The 23,365-nt window shown below is 33.0% G+C and overlaps 1 protein-coding gene across 1 annotated transcript in view; it reads right to left on the reverse strand.

Moving 5' to 3' along the window:
• The window catches only part of LOC128233569 (homeobox protein Hox-A9-like), a 58,188-nt gene extending 38,644 nt beyond the window's left edge, over positions 1 to 19,544 (reverse strand). Inside the window, exons 1-3 of the mRNA XM_052947305.1 lie at positions 19,439 to 19,544; positions 8,635 to 8,883; positions 6,475 to 7,181 (exon numbers count right to left, since the gene is read on the reverse strand). Coding sequence (XP_052803265.1) covers positions 6,475 to 6,970 — 496 coding nt within the window. The 5' untranslated portion in view covers positions 6,971 to 7,181; positions 8,635 to 8,883; positions 19,439 to 19,544. The remainder of the gene's footprint in view (positions 1 to 6,474; positions 7,182 to 8,634; positions 8,884 to 19,438) is intronic.
• Between the last annotated feature and the right edge of the window lie 3,821 nt (positions 19,545 to 23,365).

Below are 23,365 nucleotides of genomic sequence, written 5' to 3' on the forward strand. Positions count from 1 at the left end.
GACAATGGTACAATATTCTAGTGTAATATCACCTAGACCATTATACAACTGTCCAATGCAGTAACACGTAGACTATAGTATAATATTTCAGTTTAATATCACCTAGACAATGGTACAATATTCTAATGTAATATCAACTTGACAATGGTACAATATTTAAGTGTAATATCACCAAGACAATAGTACAATATTCTAGTGTAATATGACCAAGACAATGGTACACTATTCTAGTGTAATATGACCAAGACAATGGCACAGTATTCTAGTGTAATAACACCTAGACAATGGTACAATATTCTAGTGTAATATGACCAAGACAATGGTTCAATATTCTAGTATAATATCACCAAGACAATAGTACAATATTCTAGTGTAATATGACCAAGACAATGGTACAATATTCTAGTGTAATATCACCAAGGCAATGGTACAATATTCTAGTGTAATAGCACCTAGACAATAGTACAATATTCTAGTGTAATATGACCAAGACAATGGATCAGTATTCTAGTGTAATATCACCTAGAAAATGGCACAATATCCTAGTGTAATATCACCTAGACAATGGTACAATATTCTAGTGTAATATCACCTAGACAATAGTACAGTATTCTAGTGTAATATGACCAAGACAATGGTTCAATATTCTAGTGTAATATCACCTAGACAATGGTACAATATTCTAGTGCAATATCACCTAGACAATGGTACAATATTCTAGTGTAATATCGCCTAGACAATGGTACAATATTCTAGTGTAATATCACCTAGACAATGGTATAATATTCTAGTGTAATAGCACCTAGACCATGGTACACTATTTTAGTGTAATAGCAACTAGACCATAGTCAAATATTCTTTATAAAGGTAACTCATATGGACTTGTCCACAATAGAATGAACAGATGCACAGTTTGTTTAAACAAACACAAATGTTTAGGTTGGCCGAAATCCAGAATGAAGCTGTAAAACTCTTAAACGAGCTAGTTTTATGATTCATAAAACCTTATAAAAAGGTGTATACCAAAATTTGACACGAAACATATGCATAATTAGATACTAACAAACACAGATATTAACTATCATGACGTAATTTTTCAAAGCCCCTCAAAAGTGTGCATTCACTTATTTGCTCGTAATACTTGCTTCCATTCAAGAACCTACACTCTACAAAGGGATAATTAAAGCCGCTTTTTATGCCTAGATCAGAAATAAAGATTAGGAAAAATCTTAGCGCTGTCTGCACCAAAACCCAAATTATTGTCCTTAGCACTGTTATGGCACTAAAACCTGCCTCGTTGAAAAAAGTTTATACTGCTTCACTCCAGCATGATTTATAAGTCTGTAAACCAAGCAAAAAAATGTTGGGTGTCTTGCTCATGTGTTCATTTCTGTAACACGAGTTCATAGATGAAATCTAAATTCTTCTTTCAAAATTAAAATATTTCGTTAAAAATCTGTGAATTTAGCAAAAACAAATGTTGTGTGTTTTGCTCTCATATTCATTTCTGTAACACGAGTTGAAAGATTATATCGGCTTTCAAAAGTATAATGTTTTGTTAAAAGACTCTTAGAGTCTATAAATCAAGCAAAAAGTGTTGTGTGTTTTGCTAACATATCCATTTCTATAAAACACGTTAATAGATGAGATCAGCTTTCAAAATTATTATGTTTTGATAAAAGACTTTTCGACAAATGCCGGTAAGATTTCATTGCATTGAAACATCGTTTTCCCATGATATATTTACATTTGAATCAATGATTGTATTTATGTGTCTTCAACCCGGTTTACCACTTTGCGCGGGTTGAGGCTGACTTAGTTTCGGGAAGAACTGTTAAACACCGTCAATATACTTAGTACTGTATTTTGACAGTGTTTTAGCTGTTTGTTCCCGAAACTTGGCGAAGCTCAGGCCGCAGCCAATGTTTAAGCGGGATGAAGGCCGAGAAACCCTCAATTTATTGAACACTGCCATATGTATTCCAAAAACCTTAGAAAAGAGAATATGATTTATTATGCTAATAACACACTGATAATTGCAGGGCGAAACAAAGTAACCTTAACATTTACAAAGAAACAGGCCGAACCTCAATGGCTCGAACTCGCTTAGCTCGATTTCTTCGTTGGCTCAAAGTTTACATAAAGAACCGATTTTTTTATGTTTCAATCGGAACCTTTCGGCCATTTTCCATCGAAAACATCCTCGGATGTAAAATAAATTGTACTCTTACACAACCAAAGCATGTTTTTTGCGTAGCCTAAGAAAAAAAGACTAGTTGTACATCTCTTAACGCCGCAAGTACGTATGTAAAGGGTTTTTCAAGTCATAAAACTGAAGATTTAAACGCTTAGATCATGCAGATTACAGAGGAAACTCCGGCTATACATTTTTGTTGTTCTTCATTTTTTCTGGCTATGTTGTGCCCTTTGTTTTTCTATAGCTGTGTATATGCACTATGATTGAAAATTTATGTGAGCTTACGGCAAATATTTCAATGTTTTTTGGGGGGCTGTGGGCGAATTCATTTTTGAATTACTAAACTATTCATTTTGCGATGATGATGATGATGATGAGTATGATGATGATGATGCTGATGATGATGATGATGATGATGATGATGATGATGATGATGATGATGATGATGATGATGATGATGAATGATGGTGGTGATGATGATGAATGATGATGATGATGATGATGATGATGATGATGATGATGAAGATGATGATGATGATGATGATGATGATGATGATGATGATGATGATGATGATGATGATGATGATGATGATGATGATAATGATGATGATAATCATCATCGTTTTGAATATAAAAGTATACGGACATATTAGTTCACCCAGTTCATTTACTAATAGTTTGCCTGCGTCATTCCAACAAAGGCTTTAGAGCACACCAAATGGACATGTTTAGGTACACCCTCGGAGCTCAGAATTTATTTTTTATATCTTTGCAGCAATAAATGTATTAATATGGATACACAAAATGATTGAAATGTGTTGACACTGTCACAATATCCGAATTTTACACCATTTATCACTCATTTGTTCTCGTACGGTGGTTTGACATGGTTGATGACCATAATTTTGTTTTATGAGGCTTTTATTTCATTGCAATGTTTGTCCCCGGTCCGTTGTATAGTGGAGCGAATGATGTAGGTACGTGTGCTGTAGGTACGAAATGATTTGTTACGAAAACACAGACAAGCGTCTTAAGAACATTTTTTTTTACACTGTTGTTGTTTTAGGATAGAAAATGTCTCTTCTCATTATTTGGAAAGAACATATCATTAATAAATAAATTAATAAACAAATATAAACTTTAAATAAATAAATAAATAAATAAATAAATATATAAATGAATGAATGAATGGATGAATGAATGAATGAATGAATGAATGAATTAATGAATGAATAAATAAATAAATAAATAAATAAATAAATAAATAAATAAATAAATAAATAAATAAATAAATAAATAAATAAATAAATAAATAAATAAATAAATAAATAAACAAATAAACAAATAAATAATATCTAAATGCTACAATCAAACCAAAACAGATGTGTCATTAATTCGAAATAAAACTTAATCAGCTTAAGTTTACTTTGAGTTTTTAACTTAAGTTTTCCCTAGTTTTGCTCAAATATTTTATTTTCCCCTACGGCAGAATGTGTGATATGAAATATCCGTAGATCACACAAGCCAGTTTGTTTCTGAATCGATCTGATAAGGAATTTATTACTATAAAATATAAATATCCGATAATGTGAAAATCTTGGGGTAATAAAATTAATGCAACTCAAATTTTTATTAAAAGAAATATGACATTTGATCAACAGACTTGAACAATGTTATAGCTCGGTATTATATCATATAAAATCATTATTGGTAAAAAGTATTGAATGAAATGCCCAGATGTGACAAATTATTATGGATTTTATGAATTAAAACCTTTCCCAGCAAGGTCTTATAAAATAAAAGTACATATTTTATTTCTAATTTTCAAATCGAATTATTTTAAACGAGAAGTATTGAACACAATAAAATTACGTTTTATTATAATTATTATTTGCTGTATTTTAAAAAACAGATAGAGCAGAATTCCTGCAGAAATATAGAATTAGGCCTGTCATTGACTTGTTGTGACTTACAAATTTGAACGAAAGGGCGTAAGGTCACAGGACAACACTTATAAACATATTGACACCAACCATTTGACAGAATTATACGCATCTCAACCGATTGTTTTCTTAGCTTAATTGAAACCAACTTGATTATCTGAATCATTCTGGACACTATCGTGGCTTCATCTAATTTGTTCATATATATTCGGTACGTACTGACCATACAGTCAGATAAATAAAACAAATTGTTTTGGGTTAGTCTGTAACCTGACTTTTGTGGGATGTTATTTGTGTAGTAGTAACAGAAAAAAAATATCATCAAATGCCATTAAATCAACATGCGTACGACTGTATATCGTACTATTAAGAATTTCAATTAAATAATTAGTGAAATTCACAAATCTTTATTGATTTTTACTATCAAGAAAGAAAGAAATACGTAAATTTTACGTAATTTTGTCTAAACTTGACCAATAAAGCTCTTAGTTTGGAAAGAATTATAATGAATACTCCAAAATGTTGAATATATTTATTTTATATGCTCAAATATACTGGATTTGTTTTTTTTATAATAATAATAATAATAATAATAATAATAATAATAATAATAATAATAATAATAATTATAATAATAATAATAATGATAACAATAATAATGACAACAACAAATAACATATAAAGTATGATAAGAAATAATAATAAAATAATTAAATATGGGAAAAGTTACTAACACATGGGAAATATGCAGATGTTTTCAGTTTTTTAGAAATAATTCGGTAAACTCCCTCTTAACAAACTACCACAATGGTAGCGTAATGTTGTACTTTTGTCTACCGAGACCACATAATGCCCATTAAATGCGAATAAATCTTTATTTATTAGTTGTAAAATTCAACGTATCATGCACTGTTCATTGCAAATCAAGCTATCGATTCACATTTAACTACTAGTGTGTTTGTTGCTAATACTCATTTTTCAAATAAATTATTCAGGGACATATCTTCGCAATCAATACATGTATGTATGTTTCAACTATTTAATGTATCTGTAATTTGCTCATGGGTAACAATGATAATGGCAATGAATTTGTTTCTTTTTTAGACCACCATTCCATTTCATTAATTCTTAAGATTCCTAAAAATAAAAGTACATATACATGTAGATAGATTGATATCTTTATTTCCTCCTTTTTTAAAAAAAGATTTAGAACTAATTTAACACGGATTGAAAATATGTAACATCATTATTTCAAAGTTAGAAAGATAAAGAAATTTTATTTCAATCAATCAAATTATATAATTAACATTATTTTTCATCACCAACCCATTGTTTTAACATATTAGTTTGTGGATAAAATATAAAAGCAGGGAAACCTATCCTTTCAAACGCTACGGAACTTAATGAGATTCAAGATTCAAACATATTTATTAAGTAACGTAAACATATTGTTTCTTGTTACATGATAAGTTAAATTTACATTATATATCACGTGACATAACCATTTCTAATCAATAAATTGCATATTAAGTATATAGATGAAAGAGAAATTTTTTACTCATATATATGCTTAAATAACGATATCAAAAGAGGTTGAACTGCTACGTTATTCATCCAACAAAGAACAATTTAAATCCATTTCTATTATTGCACTACAATGTTAACAATATTAGAACGTATAACAAATGCTTCATGAATAAATTTACACAACCGTAGGAGAACATTAGTATTAACTGTTTGTAAAAGTTCAATGAATTTGACCACACTTGGTTTTACATAGTAGGTTTTCGAAAGATACTTTGTATAAGTATGTATTTCTGACGAAGAACTTAGGTTAAGTTGAAGGATGGCCGATGGTAGCGTAAAATGTAATGTATGTATTGTTTAAAGTTGAACTCTTACTCCCAACTAAGCAGTACCACAAATAATTCAATTGTTTTAATTTACCGAAAAAGATAAATTAATATCGAAATTTTTGGTTCTAATGAAGGATGCCGTGTTTAATTTGAAAGAAACGTGCAGAAAACACGGCATTTCTACATCATGAGACGATAGTTGATCAATGTGAATCTTTTAGAACTCACCAGTCATTTAATATTTGTGCGTTTTAGCTTTTAATATACACGGTAACAATCGTGTTAAAGGTTATTAATATTTTCCATAAACGCATTATTTGGTAAGTAGTTAAAGGTTTATCACTCTCTTAAATTATGTTTGTTATACATTTAAATGTATTGTTGTTGTTTTTTAATATGAGTATCACTTTAAAGGAATGACGTCATAATCAACAGAATTCGGGTTGTTTTGAAATATTAATAATGCCTTGTCACCTACCTCGATTACAGAGCGTTTGGTACGGACTCATGGACGTCATGGCCATTGTCGTTTTGTTGAAGTCAAGGCCACCGAGGTCCCCTCCTGCCCACGAGTTATTCAGCATGGGCAGCCGCTGCTGGGGGCTACTGCAAGAACATGAAAGGGCGCAACACGAACGCGCGTGCTCGTCGGTGCTGTCGGCATTCCGGCAAGCGTTTGGCTTATAAAGACCGTCGTAGCCTGTCTTTGGTAAAGCACCCTGATCACGAAGATTGTTCGGAGATCCGTCCGAGGATGTACACACGGACGAACCCTGAAGCTTCCAGTCACCGTTCGTATGTTGTTTCTGGTTGTCTGGATTGAAAGGATACATTGACGACGAGGGAGCGAAGTAACCCGACGGCAGGGAGCCGTACATGTGGTAGTTCCGCTCGTAGTTGGCGGCGGCGGCCGCGCCGTCGGCATACGACGGAAGATGCCATCCTCTAAACGCGTAAGGATTCATAGCGGTCATAGTCACTCAGAGAACATTGAAGAGGGGTTTCACTTTTGAGTTTTTTCTCTGAATCGTTTCACACTTTATTGCTTTTTGTTATGAAAATAATATATTAAACTTTGAACGAATTTGTCAATAAATTATACACACTTCTCTCTCCTTTCTAGCTGTTTTTAGCATCAATGGTTCCCCTTTTAGCTTCGAAGATCTGACAATTTGTAGAAAACACCTGAAAAATATAATAAAAAATATGAAAATAAACATAATTATATACAAGCTAAAAGTTCATAACCTATTACAAAAATACAGGAAATATTTCAAGATGAGAGAATACTGCAGTTAAACAAGTTTTATTTAATAACAAAATAGCAATCCATCAGAGGTATGCCGACATGTGTAATAAAAGAAGGCATAACTGTTAGCAGTCTGTTCGAAACAGGCATTTCTTGGAGCCACCGTGAGTTAAAAGGCCGTTATGCGATGCTAGAACATGGAATTGATAATGTAATAAACAGCAAATGCCGTCTTAAGATGAACTAGTTGCAAATCCTGCCAGGTTGGTCCTAAAATCATGACGAGGAATTAAACACACGATGACGTGGATGTAGAAGACTATGCAAGATATCTGCCCATGAATTGGGTGTCACGGGAAAAAGTATGAGTTACATCTTGAGTCGATTTGTTTAAATGACGTATGTTGTTTTCTATTGAATTTTATCTTAGCATATAAGAAACGCCGATTGTTCATGACGTTGTTAAAGTTAACAACGTGATTGACAAGATCGTTGTTAACTTATAAATATGACCTTTTTGAAGATGTGCTCATATATCTAAGTAAAAACAAAGAAAGCTAAAACAGATGTTTCAAATATTGTAATAAACTGCAGATAACAAGTGTATCTTTTAAACTTTCAGAGCAATACAGATTTGAAAGTTAACAACGATGAAGTAAACATCGCTGTTAACTTTAAAAAGGTTCTTAATAATCGGCGTTTATTATATACGCTACGGTAATGTTAAAAACTGCAAAATATTACATTAATTTACATCGTATATTTTATATGATAAATGGTGTAATTTAATACATTAGAAATGTCTGGTCTGAGTAGAAATTATGCCAATCAGATTTTTTTTATTCTTTGGAAATAAGGATATTTTTAGCATTTATTTTTTTATTATGCTCTCAATGTCGGGTTTTATATTGGATAGTTACTTTAATGATCTGCATCAATTAAATAACGATACTATTCTTGTAATCGTTTTCTTATCCCGAGGGAGAAATAAAGAGAAAGACCCATTATTTATGATTTGCAGAAAATAAAAAAAATCAGGGATATCTCAATTAATTGCAGGAATAAAAACTTATCTTGAACCCGTGACAGATCTGTCAATACATCGATGACAAATCATACTAATTGTTTTGCAAACCACAAGTGAAAAACTCCAGAAAATCTTAGTTTTTGTAAAATATGAAAATGTCAACATAAATGTGGGCATGTAAACAGGAGAATGGAATCCAAACCACACCCTGTCATGTTAAAACGTTCCAGTTATACATCATCTCCACGGCAGAGCCGAGACGCCGAGACTAGGTCTGATTTACGGCAATGTAAAAAACACCACGGCTCCCGGCGTCGTGTGCATGCGCTAAGCGGAAAGAGATAAACTACTACCCGACTCACCCCACAGATTGACGACTTGTGTAGTCCACTCCGTATCACTCAAAGTCCACAATCAATTGCCTATAAAATCGCCATTGCAAACCGCAGGTTTATGTCCGTTTGTGAAGTAGCCTTTGATGCCCAAATTAAATGCTTATTCCCGAACGTTCAACCGATTTAGCGATTAAGATTTAACTGTACCATCAACACTATGGTCTTTCTTGGTTTTGGAAAAGTCCGCCTCTTGAACACACTTCTGCACAAGTCTGTCTGAAGTTCCAAAAGAAAGTATTATGTAGATATAATATATCCAAGTATGTTTATTATGAAAAGTTATAATCATTCATGTCCTATGGTATGGTCTAATTCGCATTACGCGTCCCACTGTCGTTCAATTCAATTACCGCAGAGTTAATATGCTTCACAAAGATTTAAACTTTTAAAGTTAACTTTAATAATACTTTGTAGAGTTAAATTTCAATAATTAAACATGAGTTTTAAAACATAAAAGTCATCTTAAACGCATCGTAAACAAATATGCCCAGAACTGTAATATAGCGAAACGTTTCCGACACAGTGTATGTAAACCGCGTTCTGATTGGCTGAAGGCGGTGAACTAGTTTCATGTAAGCGCCGCCCACTTAGCCTCGCTCTGCCCACAGCGAAGGTAATTAACATTTATATTCTGCATAAAATATACTTTATAACTTCGAAACTACACAAATTGTTGGTGGCCTATGTAATATCGCCGTTGTAACCTAAAACAGAGGTTTGATATGACCTGCAACAGCGTGTCATACATTACTCAAACAAACTCCGGTCATAATAAATAAGATCATTATTTTACCCCCCAAAAATGCATTTCTGCACTGTATTTGATGGTATTTCGGGTGAATATTTATTGAAAAATAAGAAACAATCATTGTAAATATGTTTCAACCTGACAATCCGAATGTAAACGTTTATATATGTATTGTTATTACTCTTATAAATGCGTTATTTTTAATAAAATATTTAACTAATGTGCATTTTCGAAAGCTTTTTATCTGATTTTCAGACAAAATTTAATAAAAAAAGAACACCATTTCTGTTAACCGAACGACGCTTACCATTAATGTACATATTACGATTTTCATTATTATTGATAAAGACGGTTTAATAGTCACACAAAACAGTTTATGTGATCAATAAACATCAGGTTCATATATATACCTCATTAGTAACAATCTATAAACAAAGGGATAAATGCCCAATAAATGTCGGAAAACGAGAATAATTTTTTCATAGCCGGGATTTTGCGTGTTCGTATTAGTATTAAAAAGAGACCAATGTCATTATATATGCACGGATTTATCACGTAATCAAGTAAAAATGTTAGGCTAAACCAAATGGCTTGTGAAGTTAGAAAATGTACATTGAAGAAACAACAAATATGTCCGATTGATATTTATTTATTTGATTAGTAGAATTTCATGAGGTATGTTGAAACTAAATTTATATTCAAGTTCGCACAGTACTATTTGAAGAAATTCGACTTATTTAATGTGTAGCCGTTATTTACTATTCAATACTTGCATTGTTTATTTATAACTAAAATGTGTATACTTATATCGTTGGAAAACCAGAATTATTAAAGTAAACAGTTTATTTTGTAGAACTTTTAACTTATTTTCATCCAATTGATATCATTCAAGTCACGGTGATTAGCTTTTTATGTGCACTTTCTTTCGAAAAATAATTATTAAAAAAGTCCTTATAACTATAACATGAAGATCTGGGCCGGAACTCATAAACCATCTTAAGTCATTTCTTAACTTATGTCAATTTCCTAAAATCATCTTTAAGTCAGATTTAAAGAAAAGTTGAACATATAAGTAGGTATATAACATAAAATTAATATAAATAAAGAATTTGACCAGTGAGATACCTAAATGAGGGAAAAGGCTTAAGTTAGGAAATGACTTAAAATACTTTATGAATACCGGCCCAGTTGTCAAACATATCAATGAAAGATACGATGAATTGACGGATTCGCTTTGAGCGGTTTATTTTGAAATTGGTAAAATTTTAGTTATTTCACTCACTTGAATTTACAAACACCAACCAGTAACAGGCAGATACAGCATTGTGTAAATTTATACAAGGCTGAAATAATTCATTTTTCGTTGCCGCTTTAATAAATATTAACTGGGAGGGCCATTTTCCAATGTAAATATTACTTTGGGCCCAGCCAACTTTTATAATAATTTTGTTTGTCGAAATGATTTATATCACGTGTGTATTAAATATACGATAAAATACGATTAAATTAAAAATATCAACACGTGAAAAAACACATTATTTGTTTGTTTTTATTAACATTTAAATAAGATATTTTGTCACATTTTTTGATGTCAGACTCTGGAACAAAATAATTATTTTCTTTTCCCCTCAAACTAGCATTTAATTTGATAAAATTGTGCTCATACCGTATCTTATATTAAACATTAAGTTAGTAAGCGATTGTTTATTATTGTTTCATGAATATATAGTCTAAATATAAACTGTTTGTGTGCTTTAAGCATACTTGCCTAAATGCACTGAAAGTCGTTGTTGATGGTGGTGGTGGTTGGGTGGGGGTGATGGTGGTGGTGTTGGTTGCGGATAACACCAGGCCCTACGAGCTTATCAGCTTTCAACCAGGAAAGTTTAAAATGAATCTATTTCATGCAAAATGTTTGAAATGGAGAGGAGCAATAGTATAATTAGTTTTTAGCTATCACCTCAATCCGTACGGTGATAATTAAATGTTTTATTTGTGTTGTTTCATTGTATCTTCAGGAAATAAATGCTTTAACTAATTAATTGTGCCATTATATGGTGATGGAATTACATAGAGTACAATTCAATCTCGAATCAATTGAATGAAAGTTGAATTTACTAAAGTTAAACTTCAAGCCAATTACTACGAGTGTTTTAGTATTGGGAAATACTTTGTGTATGTGGTGTTTATATGTAAGCATCTAGCTCATTGTTTCTTGAGCCCTGGCCTTGTGTACTTGTGCTTCTAAACAATGTTGTTGTTTTTTTTAAATTTTCGGCTTGTAGTATTCACCGTTGTTTTCGTAGTATTATAAACATTTGCGCATTAAAAGTTATCTACTTAGGCGTACAAAACAGGGGCGTAGCTAGCCCCTTATTCATGTGGAATTATAATTGTGCGGGGGAGGTGGTGGTGGTGGTAGTGTGTATGTGTGTGTGTGTGTGGGGGGGGGGGGGGGGGGGGTATGAACATTTTGAAAACAATGGAGCATTCTGGTGCATTCTGGGCGTTCTGAGGTCCTTTATTTAGTATTGGAAAATTGGACAGTTTTAGGATAATGAATCAACAAATAAACCCTTTATTCGGCAGATTTTTTCTCTAAAATAACATACAAATAAGGTCCGATAATGTGAATAACACTTAGATTGTCTTACAGAAGTCGTATTTTCTTCCATTTGCCATTGAACAATATTATTACATTCTCAATGACAATGTCCATATGTCTGTTACATCATGTAGTCAAGCATAGAAATTCTGTAACTTTGGCTGAATATTTTTTGTCAGTATCATGAGGATTCAGCCGCGTACTCGCGTATAGGCAGCTACGCGCCTGCAAAATATTTTTGTTTGTTTACACGAACCCGACCGACCATATTTTATCCTCCTGATATTTCGACTGTTTTGTCGTAGTGTGGATGTTTTTGGTTATTTCTTTAAAATGTATTTCTAAATCTACTTAGAGTGAACATGTTAAAATGTAACCATCTTATAATTAAAATTTTCTACAATAGTGATACACCATGATATAGGTCGGTTTGTTACATAATCCCGGTTCTCAAAACAATAGACAAACAAGTTATACCTACCTATCTACCCCATATTTTTGGAGATGTTGTTACACTATTACATTAAACCACAGCTACGATGTTTACAACTACTACTATAAATGTTAATTTAAGTCATCCATAAATTGTTATTAAATTGTTATATCATTTATAAAGATTATTAAAATCAATAGTAAAATTCGCCATATTAGTGTATTGTACTGGAGTTGATAATTTTCGATAGTACTATTTTTAGTTCATCCTTCAAACATGTATGATAATTTTAATATTTCTTAAACTTTGCTCACTGCATTGTTATGTTAATGTATTTGAAAATTATGTATATGTTACACAAAATACTGTTAAGTTTACGTGTAATAAAATGTGTTCGGATTGTTCAATAAAAATGCATTGTGTTGATTTCTTACACCAGTTACCTCCCTTAGTTAGAACACAAATGTTACTTCCCTTCGTAATAAATTTGTCATTTTTAGACATGTTGTTCTTTCATGTTGCTTTTCTTGCTCTGTGCAATGTTCTGTCTTTCATTTTCTTTTTTGTAATTTTGGTTGATCATGAAGATGTTCCCGGTATACACTAAAGGTGTCAACTTCAGCTTTCGTAAGTACTTTTTGACTTCTCCTTTTTCACGTTACTGTATATGAACAGTCAAATTTTGCATATAACGATGGTGTCACGGGGGTAGACGAACTCCACGTACCATAATCAAACCAATATTGTTTGACTCATACGAAGGGGCATGTTCAAAGTTACCCGACACTTTGATACTTAACATCAAATCAAGGAACCATCGCGTGGTCATGCATATTAAGCTCCGTTTATATGACAAGATTAATCCTCGGGGGTAAAGCTTGCCCACTGTTGGCAGACACATCATACAAGGGCAAATGTGTGCACATGCACGCAAATACCCACGAGGTACATTTACCCTTGTTGGCAAATTTGCCTCAAGTCTGAAAGTGAGGCATATTTGCTCCCTAGGGTATTTGATGTCATATAAACGCATGAATTGAATTGCCCTCGGAAGTATTTCGATATATGCAGGGTTTTACAATAAATAATTGACAAATATAACAAAACGCACTTAAGAAAAAAATATTTTATTCCAACAACCTTTTTTGAATTTTCTCGGCACTTGCTTTTACAAAGATCTATAAAATTATAAAATATGGGGGGGGGGGGGTCGCACTCTTGAATAGCTAGTTGGTATTTGTGTAGTTTGATATTGAACATACTATAAGAACATAGTTTCTAAAGAGGAGAAAAGGGGTTTGACTTGTTTATTTTAGTATTTGGTAGTTGTTGCCACTAATGGATCCGCCCACCCCCACTCCTTAATTTGTCAATTATACTTCTTATTTCAATCAAGTGTAGGAGGTAATAAAATACGCCCAAAAACACCATTTCGAAACAGAAAAGTTTAAATTCCATTGAAGGAGTTCCCCAAATCCCCTGCCAACACTGTAATCCAAATAAATTTCGGTTCTGAGGGAATGGTGCAATTCAAAAGCTCGTGCCCCTAAGTTGCGCCCCCTCTAACGTCAAATTCTGGAACCGCACCTGGTCGTGGAAGAGGTGGTGGTGGTCTCGGTGGTGGTGGTGGTGGTGGTGTTGATAGTAGTGGTAGTGGTAGTATTAGTAGTAGGATGAGGCACCAAGTAACATTTATCTTGCAAACACAAGCAGTATCATAGCAGTAGAAATGATGGAAGAAAAGTTATCAATCTGGTAGCATTCTATCACTGTCGAAATGTTCAGGGCGTCATTTGAGTGGAAAGAGACTTAGCAAAGAGGAATGATTGATGTGTATGCGATTCATTGTAAAAGACGCATATGAAGTGTCTAATTACGTGTAATTTGTGTTAAATTAGTGCATCTGCATGCATTACGTAAACTCGTAATTAGCATAGGTAAATTTCAAAACATGATCTTGTATAACACAAAAATACACCTGTATTAGCTGTATTGCTAGTGTCGGTTGGTGCTTTTTGTGATGGTGATTTTCTAAAAGCAGCACTTATAAATGAAAAGATACTACTGGTTATGAAAGGTGGTAGCAGTAGAAAATCGTGCACACTTTGGCTATGATATCCTCAATGTTCTTGTGTCAAGACTTAGATAAGTTATTGGCATATTTAAATTATTTCATGGGCTAATAATAATTAGTGGTTACATATTGACCAATCAATTAACATTTTGGCTTACTTTGACCAAACCAAAGTATTAACCAGTTTTAAACATTAGGCTGCTGAAAGCGGAGATGGCAGATATACAACTAGTAGTCGCTATGTGATTGTGGTAGCAATTGTTTTTTCTCATTTATCTTTCACATAGAATCTGTATCAGCACACAGTTTTAAATTCATAGCCTTTGCAGCAGTTCGATGCAAAATCAGGTCTAACGCTTTCAAGCAAATTTTGAGGACATTTAAATGCCGCAATGTTTTCATCACCAACAATCTAAGTCTAATAGTGACTGTTCGTGAATAGCGAAATTATAGGTTGTTATCAAGACTAACACAGAAAAAACAATACTTAAAAGTATACTCTTAGGTTGTCCTGTTAGCGCCGTGTTCTCATCTAAGTGGCAAGTTGGGTGTGTAAGGTTACTTATACTCGCCCTCGGGCCTTGCATATTCGGCGAGTGTTTCGATAAGAATGTTAGTCATTTTAGGATTTTTTGGAGCATAGTGCACAGACAGATTGTAACCCAGGTTAGATCTACTCTAGTTTCTTAACGGGTACCAGTGTATTGCACTGTCACAAGGACCCCCATTTAATGTCCCTCCCGGAAGACGATAAATATTTGTTTAGTGGTGCGGCGGGGCATCGAACCTACGACCCCTGTATTGATAGTTGAGTGTGTTACCACTAGACTAAGGATCCGCCATGGTAAGGTGCGGACCATAAATATATTGGAACCGCGACTACAATAGATGTGTAAGTTCGAAGCCGCAACTTTTTAAAATATTTGGCGCCGTGGCGCTACGGCTACGGCCCCTGTGGCTACGGCTCCGATGCGCCTGTCGATGCGAACTCGCTCCTCACCTAGGCGACCCGCAACCCGGGTTTGATATGAGGCGAACGAGGGTGTATAATATAATGTTGTAATTACGTGTTTCACAATCGCTTTAAAAAACTTTACAATAAAGGTTGACAAGAAATGTTCATCGTCTACGATACGTTGGGCAGTTGATTTCTCACCTTTATAATAGGTTACACACCACCATTGTCATTTTCTCTATAATTCAATGTGAAATGATTATTTTTAGACAACATTTAAAGGCATTTCGAGCGAATGCAGACTATGATAAACATATATATTCTTAAAGTACAAGCTTTAAATTACCTTTTAAGCCAATAAAGGGGGGGGGGGGGGGGGGGGTCAAGTTATTCCTAAGAAAAGTCTCTCCACTTAACAACAAACTCTAAAAATTGCACAGTCCGCCATGACAGTTCTTCCAAAATGACCTTTCAACTATAGGGCAGCAGTTTATGCTTAAATCTCTATTCTAAATGATAAATCAAGCAATAATAGATACTCAAGGTATAAAAGTTTCAGGAATAATGATATTTTTGATTTACAGTGTATTGAGCATGTGAAACCATGTCTATCAGTCATAAAAACATTAATTTTTTTTATTGAGAATTTTCAAAACAACGGAAGTACATATGACGCAATGGTGACGTCATACGTATAACGCCGTCAAAGAACAATCATGCTCTTGTGTCCTTTGAGCATGCGAGAAAGTCATAATTTCTTGGACATATTTTTATTTGATATTTATACATTTTCAGCGATAACAATATCTTTCATATTTCTAAGGAAAAAAACAACACGTAAATCAAATCCACTTGCAAGATAACTTCATATTTTCTCATGTTTAAAACAGATAAATCATTAGTGCATTTTGTAGGATGAACAAATTAACACGCAATATTAACACGCAATGTGGATCAATGTATATAGTAAACATTCTCATTCATCAGAGGTTCGATGATGAAAAAATCTAACGTGGTACGCACAGTGTGTGTATACCACGTGATAAATTACGTCATAAATGCTACGTCGGAAGGCAATATTTTGCCTCGAATGAATACTTTAAACAAAGATAACTTCCCTATTTCTAAAAGAAACATAGCACAGTCTACGCCACTTACAGAGCCCCGCCTTTGTTTGTTTACCAGAGTTTGATTGAGAGTTTAGTTTCTTAAAACACTTCGACAAACCTTTTCGCAATACGGCCGTCTGACGGAGCACTGTCAAAACATTATTTGGGAAACAGGTTTGTCGAAGTGTTTGATGAAACTAATCACCTTATCAAACTCCGGTAATAGTACGAAGGCGTGGCTCTTTACGTGGCTTAGACTGCCCTTTGTTTCATTCAAGATGGTGTTCTTAAAGAAAAGTTATCTTTGATTTAAGTCTTCATTTTAAGCAAAATATTGCCTTCTGACGTAGCATGTATGACGTAATTTATCACGTGGTATACACACATTGCGCATAGTATCATCACTCTGATGAACGAGAATGATAGTATACGTCTTTACGCCTCATGTTGTGTTGTTTGTCGGATCAATTTCAATATAAAGGGAAACCACTCGAATAAGCTTATTACATCGTTTGCGAGTTAACCTTTTTTAACATTGATGATTCAATGTTAATGAAAACAGCCAATTTTATTGTTAAATGAATTTAAATTCTTCAATGAAATATAGCTTTTAGGGCGCATCAAACAGGTTTGCATAATGATAGACGACGGGAATCTCGTTTTTATTTTTATTTCCTTAATCTTTTTAGTTAAGATTGGTTGGAATAGATGCATACATGAATGTATTTGATGGTGTTTTTTTATTTTCTGCACATTGACTTGTATCCAGTGCATATCGTTTCTGTAAGATTTTTGTTGTTTTAAAATTTAGTTTCAAATTATCTAACAATACAGTTTTTTTCATATTTTGTGATGTATGATAAATTAAGATAATGCATTATTTAAATCGAATATTTTCTCCATCATATTTATTTTGGCATTTTATTAAAGGCAATGGCGATATGGCATTTCTAACCGTTTCAATACAGAAAAATATTCTTAACATGCGCTATCAAAAAATAAAATAAAAAGAAATGTAATTATATATTATGTGTTGCTTAGCTACGTTATTAGCTTACAGAAAGTCTTTATTTATTATTATTTTTCTTCAATTTTCTTCACAATTTTATGTTTTAATTATAAAAACGTACTTTTAATATATCCGCATTTCAAATAACCCCCCAAAATGTGAGCTATTTTGAACGATTGATTGTTTGCAAACCTTTCAACAATAATCAATAACTAAACCATACTATTCCTTAACCACATAGTAACATATTGTAAAATGTTTCTGGTATGTAACAAAACCACAGTTGCAATAGTAATTCGTTTTTGGTCTGATTTCAGACAAGTAACTGGGTGACGTTAATTAGATTTTTATATAAAATGTCGCATACTAACTCAAAGTTTTATGTGACAACTTTAGACCACCTAGTTGAAAAAGGTAAGCAGTTAATTCCTTTGCTGGATTCGTATACACTAACGATTAATTGAATTCTTAAATTTTCAAAAAAAATCTCAAATGCAACTATTTTCTTGACCAAATATGTGTGCCTTATTGCATAGGTTTATTTGTTACATATTCAGCAGTTTTAACATCTTTGCTTTTATAATAGCATTTTTATAGCAACATTAAAATTTTGCTTTTCTGAGTCTCGGTCTAAAACTCAGACTCAAGACGTTAGTAACTATGGGCCCTAGGGCCATGATTACGAACAGTCTCAAGTCTGAGTTCAGACTCAAGTGCCAACACTCTAAATCTTCATTTCATTGTAACTTTCCCGCTAATTGAGATTTGATGATTGAAATTGCTGAATTTTATTACATAATTTAAATTGTACAATTATTCATAATTATTTTTGTAAAGCGAATGAAGTAAATATGAATCTCGGTAATTTGATAAATGTGCTTTTCTGAGTCTGAGTCTAGACTTGGACATGAGACTGTTCGAAATTATGACCCCTGGATTATAAACAATGCTATTTTAATGCAAATATTATTTTAATAAACGGTTACATAGTAACTGTTGTTTGTTTGGATGCATCTACTACACAGGGACTTCGTTAATCGTTTTGGCTACTGGGCTTGTTTTATTATGTGGTATCAATAAAATGGTTGTTTTTAACTGTTGCAAGAAAATCTTTTTTATTTTGAACAGCTATGAACATCTTGTCCAAATTTCAGACTCGGGCTAATAAAAGCAAGATATTAACTGTGCTGTAAAAAGTTAATACAGGAGTAATTTGGGTAAAAAAATACTGTTTCTGTCATAAAAAATATGTGTTTGACATTCTGGTACACATCTTTTGTCGAAATACGTCACATTATAGATATTTTGAAACATTGAAAAAGTTGCCTCTCTGGAACTCAAACTCGAGACGTTATTGAATACAGCCCATGGCCTGTGTCAACATTGTACGCCATCTTTTATTCTTATATGTTGTTGTTTTCTGCACGAAAGCCTTAATGAGATGGCTTACTGTACATTGACGGCAAAACTAAGCTTTTAAATTGATATAAAACCAACAGCAATACTTTCATCGCGCATCGATCGATTCAGTTCATTTACTTGCGAACAAAATCGAATATACATTCAAGACGGCATGGCATATTTTTAGAGATTGTACTCTTACAGCGTTTTCAACTATCAAATACATTTTCGGAAACAGATGTAACGTTTTAAGTAACCAAATATTTCTTTAACCAAATATCAAGAGCTAAATTGTCTATGTCAAATAAGTTTAATGCCCAATTTCGTTTAAAATGCGTAGCAAATACTGTGCTAAATTCAAATTCAAACATGACTCTTATTATATTTAAAATGTTATACAAATACATATAAAATATATAAATAAAATAAAACCTTACCTTTAAAGCCTTAAACTTTTTACGGTTTAAACACTAAAACTCCTTTCCGCAGTCAGAAAAGTCTGGTTGGCCTAATTTTAAATTTTCTATACAGTCATAGCAGTCAGCCTATCCACTTTATGTGTGGTCCAATGTTTACTGTAAACGCATGGCCGCCATCACCGATACGAGCTTTACCAACTGCGCAGTGAGTTAAAGAGGCGTGTTCTGCGCAGTTGAAGGCGGAGCGTTATCGATTTTTACATTTTATACCACATTTTAGCAAACAGATGCGCTGTACGATTATTTTTCGAATTAATGTAAATATGATTAGAAGTTACATGTTTATATTTCATTAGGGAATATGAAAATCATTTTGTATTTAACCGAAACGTTAGAATATTGTGCTTTTATTCAAATTGAATGTTTATAGTCCATAAAACACTGAACTGGTTCCACGTAACATTTGTTTATATCTGGATTGACAATAATGAATTTGTTTGTAATGATGTTATAAAGAATGAACATATTAAATAAACGTTTTATTTGTAACTGATCTCTGATTGCTTTTAAATAAAGATGTAATAGGCGTTTAAGACTTTGTTGAATTTTACGATAAAATGGTTCCAATCGGCTGATAATCGCTATTATTTATGGAATTCTCTGGGTTATGTGCTTAAAATTAGCTTAAAACATTTAATGGAAAGTTTTCTCTGCAGACGATTATCTAACGATCATAAATAAAAAGGATCAGTTAATAATATCATAGAATACTGGATTATTAACATACATATTTGTATTCTTATTAAAAATAGATTTTTTTTATGATTTTTAGCCGGAATCATGTTCAGCGATTTATGTTAAGATATACACCATTTTTTGAAACATTGGCTTTGAAGTGTTCATGTTCGTTGATATGAAAGATTTTCGTTTTATTAATACAAACCATATATAAGATAATAGTTTGTTCCAATGCAAGATCGCAACATATTTCATCAAGTGAACACCAAAAGTTATTTTCATGAAGTGAAATATGTTGCTATCTTACACTGAAACTAACATTTTGTTTTTCTATTAAATGCCTTAAAAGGATATTAAATGACATTTTATTGAAGGTATCCAGAGAAACGCGCCAAATTGTATGCGAACGTAACGTCATTTCGAAAATGACGTTGTTGGAATTGTGTTCCTTCCCTGTGTGTATGTGCGCTGACGTTTGATTTCGCCGTGAGAACGGGCTAAAATTTCAAAACGGTAAAAATATAAAATTGATATTATCACTGTTTGGAACATTGATCAATTGTATTTCACTGAAAAGTCTCCAAAAACCACATAAAGTCATAAAAACCGCATATCAATATGTTTTCTAGAATGTTTATAGTGCTTATCTTGGAGCGAGTTTTGTTCATACTTTTGATGTATTTTAATTGTGTTTGGGAATTATTTTTTGCCAGAATATATAAAAAGGACATTCCCGCCATAATTCGAGTTTGAATTGGGAAAATTAATATATCTTAAGCACAGACCGTCAACAGTGGTGGTAAATGTTATTTCCAATGTGCAGTGCTCATCTGCTTCTTTTTAGATTTTTGGAAAATCTAAAATTCTGATAAATATATTTTTATTTGTCTTTTTTTGCTGTACATTCTTAAACTTAAAGATTATTAAATATAAATTCGTATAAATCCTAACTGATTTTTTTCTATTTCGATTGAATATATTCATCTTCCATAATAACTGCATTCACAAGACAATTTGTAAGAATTCGGACAATCTAATTATAAACATAATCATAGTTACGCATAGTTACGCATTACGCATTTAATGTTTTCAGCATTAAAAAAAGGAAAAATGCATTCTATATTAGTTATATAATTATTGATCAAATTTTATTTTGTTATGGTTTCTCTATTTTGCATCCATGGAAATATGTTTTGAGCATGCCTTATATATCTGTTATTAATGCTTCAACGTATCTGAAGTAATAATAATAATAATAATAATAATAAATAATCGGGTAAACGCGCACTCCTCTATCATGTCCTGTGTACCTACACTTAAAGGAGCGTTATTAATAATTGTTACAATAAATTAATGGAAATGAACTTATTAAACTATGCCTGTTTGTTAAAGGTTCTCTTCAAGCTGCGCACTCTCAGATTGACCGTTTTGAACTTTTTTATGTTTTGTCTAAAATTAAAATAAAGTAAATGTCTCAGAACCAGTGATATAAGACCGCTAACAAAGGATCAGATCGCAGTTTTTCATCTAGATGTTCGAAACTTGATGTTTTATGCCGAAAAGCTCATCTAATTGCCACATAGCTTCCATTTGCTAACGTAAATATTTTAAACTGCGATCTGATATTTTGTCACGAGTCTTATATCACTGGTTTCCAGATATTTACGCAAATTACGCTGTTTGTCTGTCTGTCTGTTCGTCAGGCCGTAGGTCCGTCCGTAGGTCTATCCGTCTGTCTGTCTATGTTGCTGATGCCTGGTCGCTAATCACAAAAAGGCAATTTTATTAGGAGAGTTAAGACTTGTTATTGAATTTAAATGTAGTCTGTCATAATAGTTCATGAATATGCATGAACCATGTCAGACATTTGACACAAACCGCATTTAAATTTAACTATTCATTCAGCCCAAAGAGGTTGCAACATTGCTAAGCAAAAGAAGAAAATTAAAAACATAACTAGTGGTAAGGGAGTCCGCATACGGAGCGGGATGTCGAAGATTCGAACTCAACTTGGGGCTTGTTCTGATAAGGCAGGTTGCTGAACCAGCAGCTAGTTAAATACCGATTGCTATTTTGCCATGTGCCCGGCATATATAATAGGAATCAGGTGTCTCATTTCTTTTATACATATCTTCCAAACGGTGCGAACGAACTCCCAATCGAGTACAAAATTAGTCAGCTAGATATAAAACCATAAAATATATTTCGTTTAAGGATGTGGTATATTTATTCCACATAGCTTCGCCCACCCAGTAAGGCTTGTTTACTGCCTAGAAGATTCGCAAATATATAAAAGTACAAAGTACAAACACTATCGCTATTAGTTTTCACAAGAATCGTGTTCTTGATCAAAGAACTATTTTTTTGATCAAAGGCGAACGAATTCGGAATTGTGTTAATGTCGGGTGAATGAGCTCGCTCCAGGTACGTGTTCCATTGTAAAAAGTGTATATTTATCTTTCATGGGTGAGAAATTCGTTCAATCGATCATATCTCCGTATTTACTACGAATAATTACAATTACCAGTAACAAAATCACTCGGTCACAAATTCAAATAATCATTATACCGTAATATTATTTGACACTCAATCCATCACGTGGTTAACAATCCATGGCTTTGACCTTTTGAAGGCAAACAAAATCACATTATAGTGATATGGGTTGACAACCAGTTTACTCGAATACATGCTATACTAAAAAACAACAACTGCACATGGCACACGCGGATTTGGTTGGGGGGGGGGGCACTCAGAGCTGGAACAATACAAGGACAAGATCAATTGCATGACGTTTAGATACTATATGACGAATGCTTATCTAACAAAATGCCATAAGCAATAGATCGATGATCTTCAGTGGTTGTTATGCACCAGTCAATTGTAACCACGCCCCCCAGGTCCGGGGAATAGCGGGGACAAAACCACCGCATTCAACCGGCAATGCGGGGCCACCTGAAAGGTAAAAACACGGCTCATTTCCCCGGCTATCCACGGCTATCCCCCCGGACCTGGGGGGCCGTGGTTACAATTGACTGGTCCTTTACCAATAATACAAGTCCTGAAAATTGGAACCAGAATCATTTTGAGAAATGAAAAAAGGACAACATGTTAAAATAAAGTTGATAGTTTAAAAACCAAAATAACCCCAGTGCATTTCGCTGTGTTTTAACTTCCATTGTCAGTACCCCAAAACTTATTGATATATCA

The sequence above is a fragment of the Mya arenaria genome, chromosome 5 (assembly GCF_026914265.1).
Source record: "Mya arenaria isolate MELC-2E11 chromosome 5, ASM2691426v1".
Taxonomy (NCBI): domain Eukaryota; kingdom Metazoa; phylum Mollusca; class Bivalvia; order Myida; family Myidae; genus Mya; species Mya arenaria.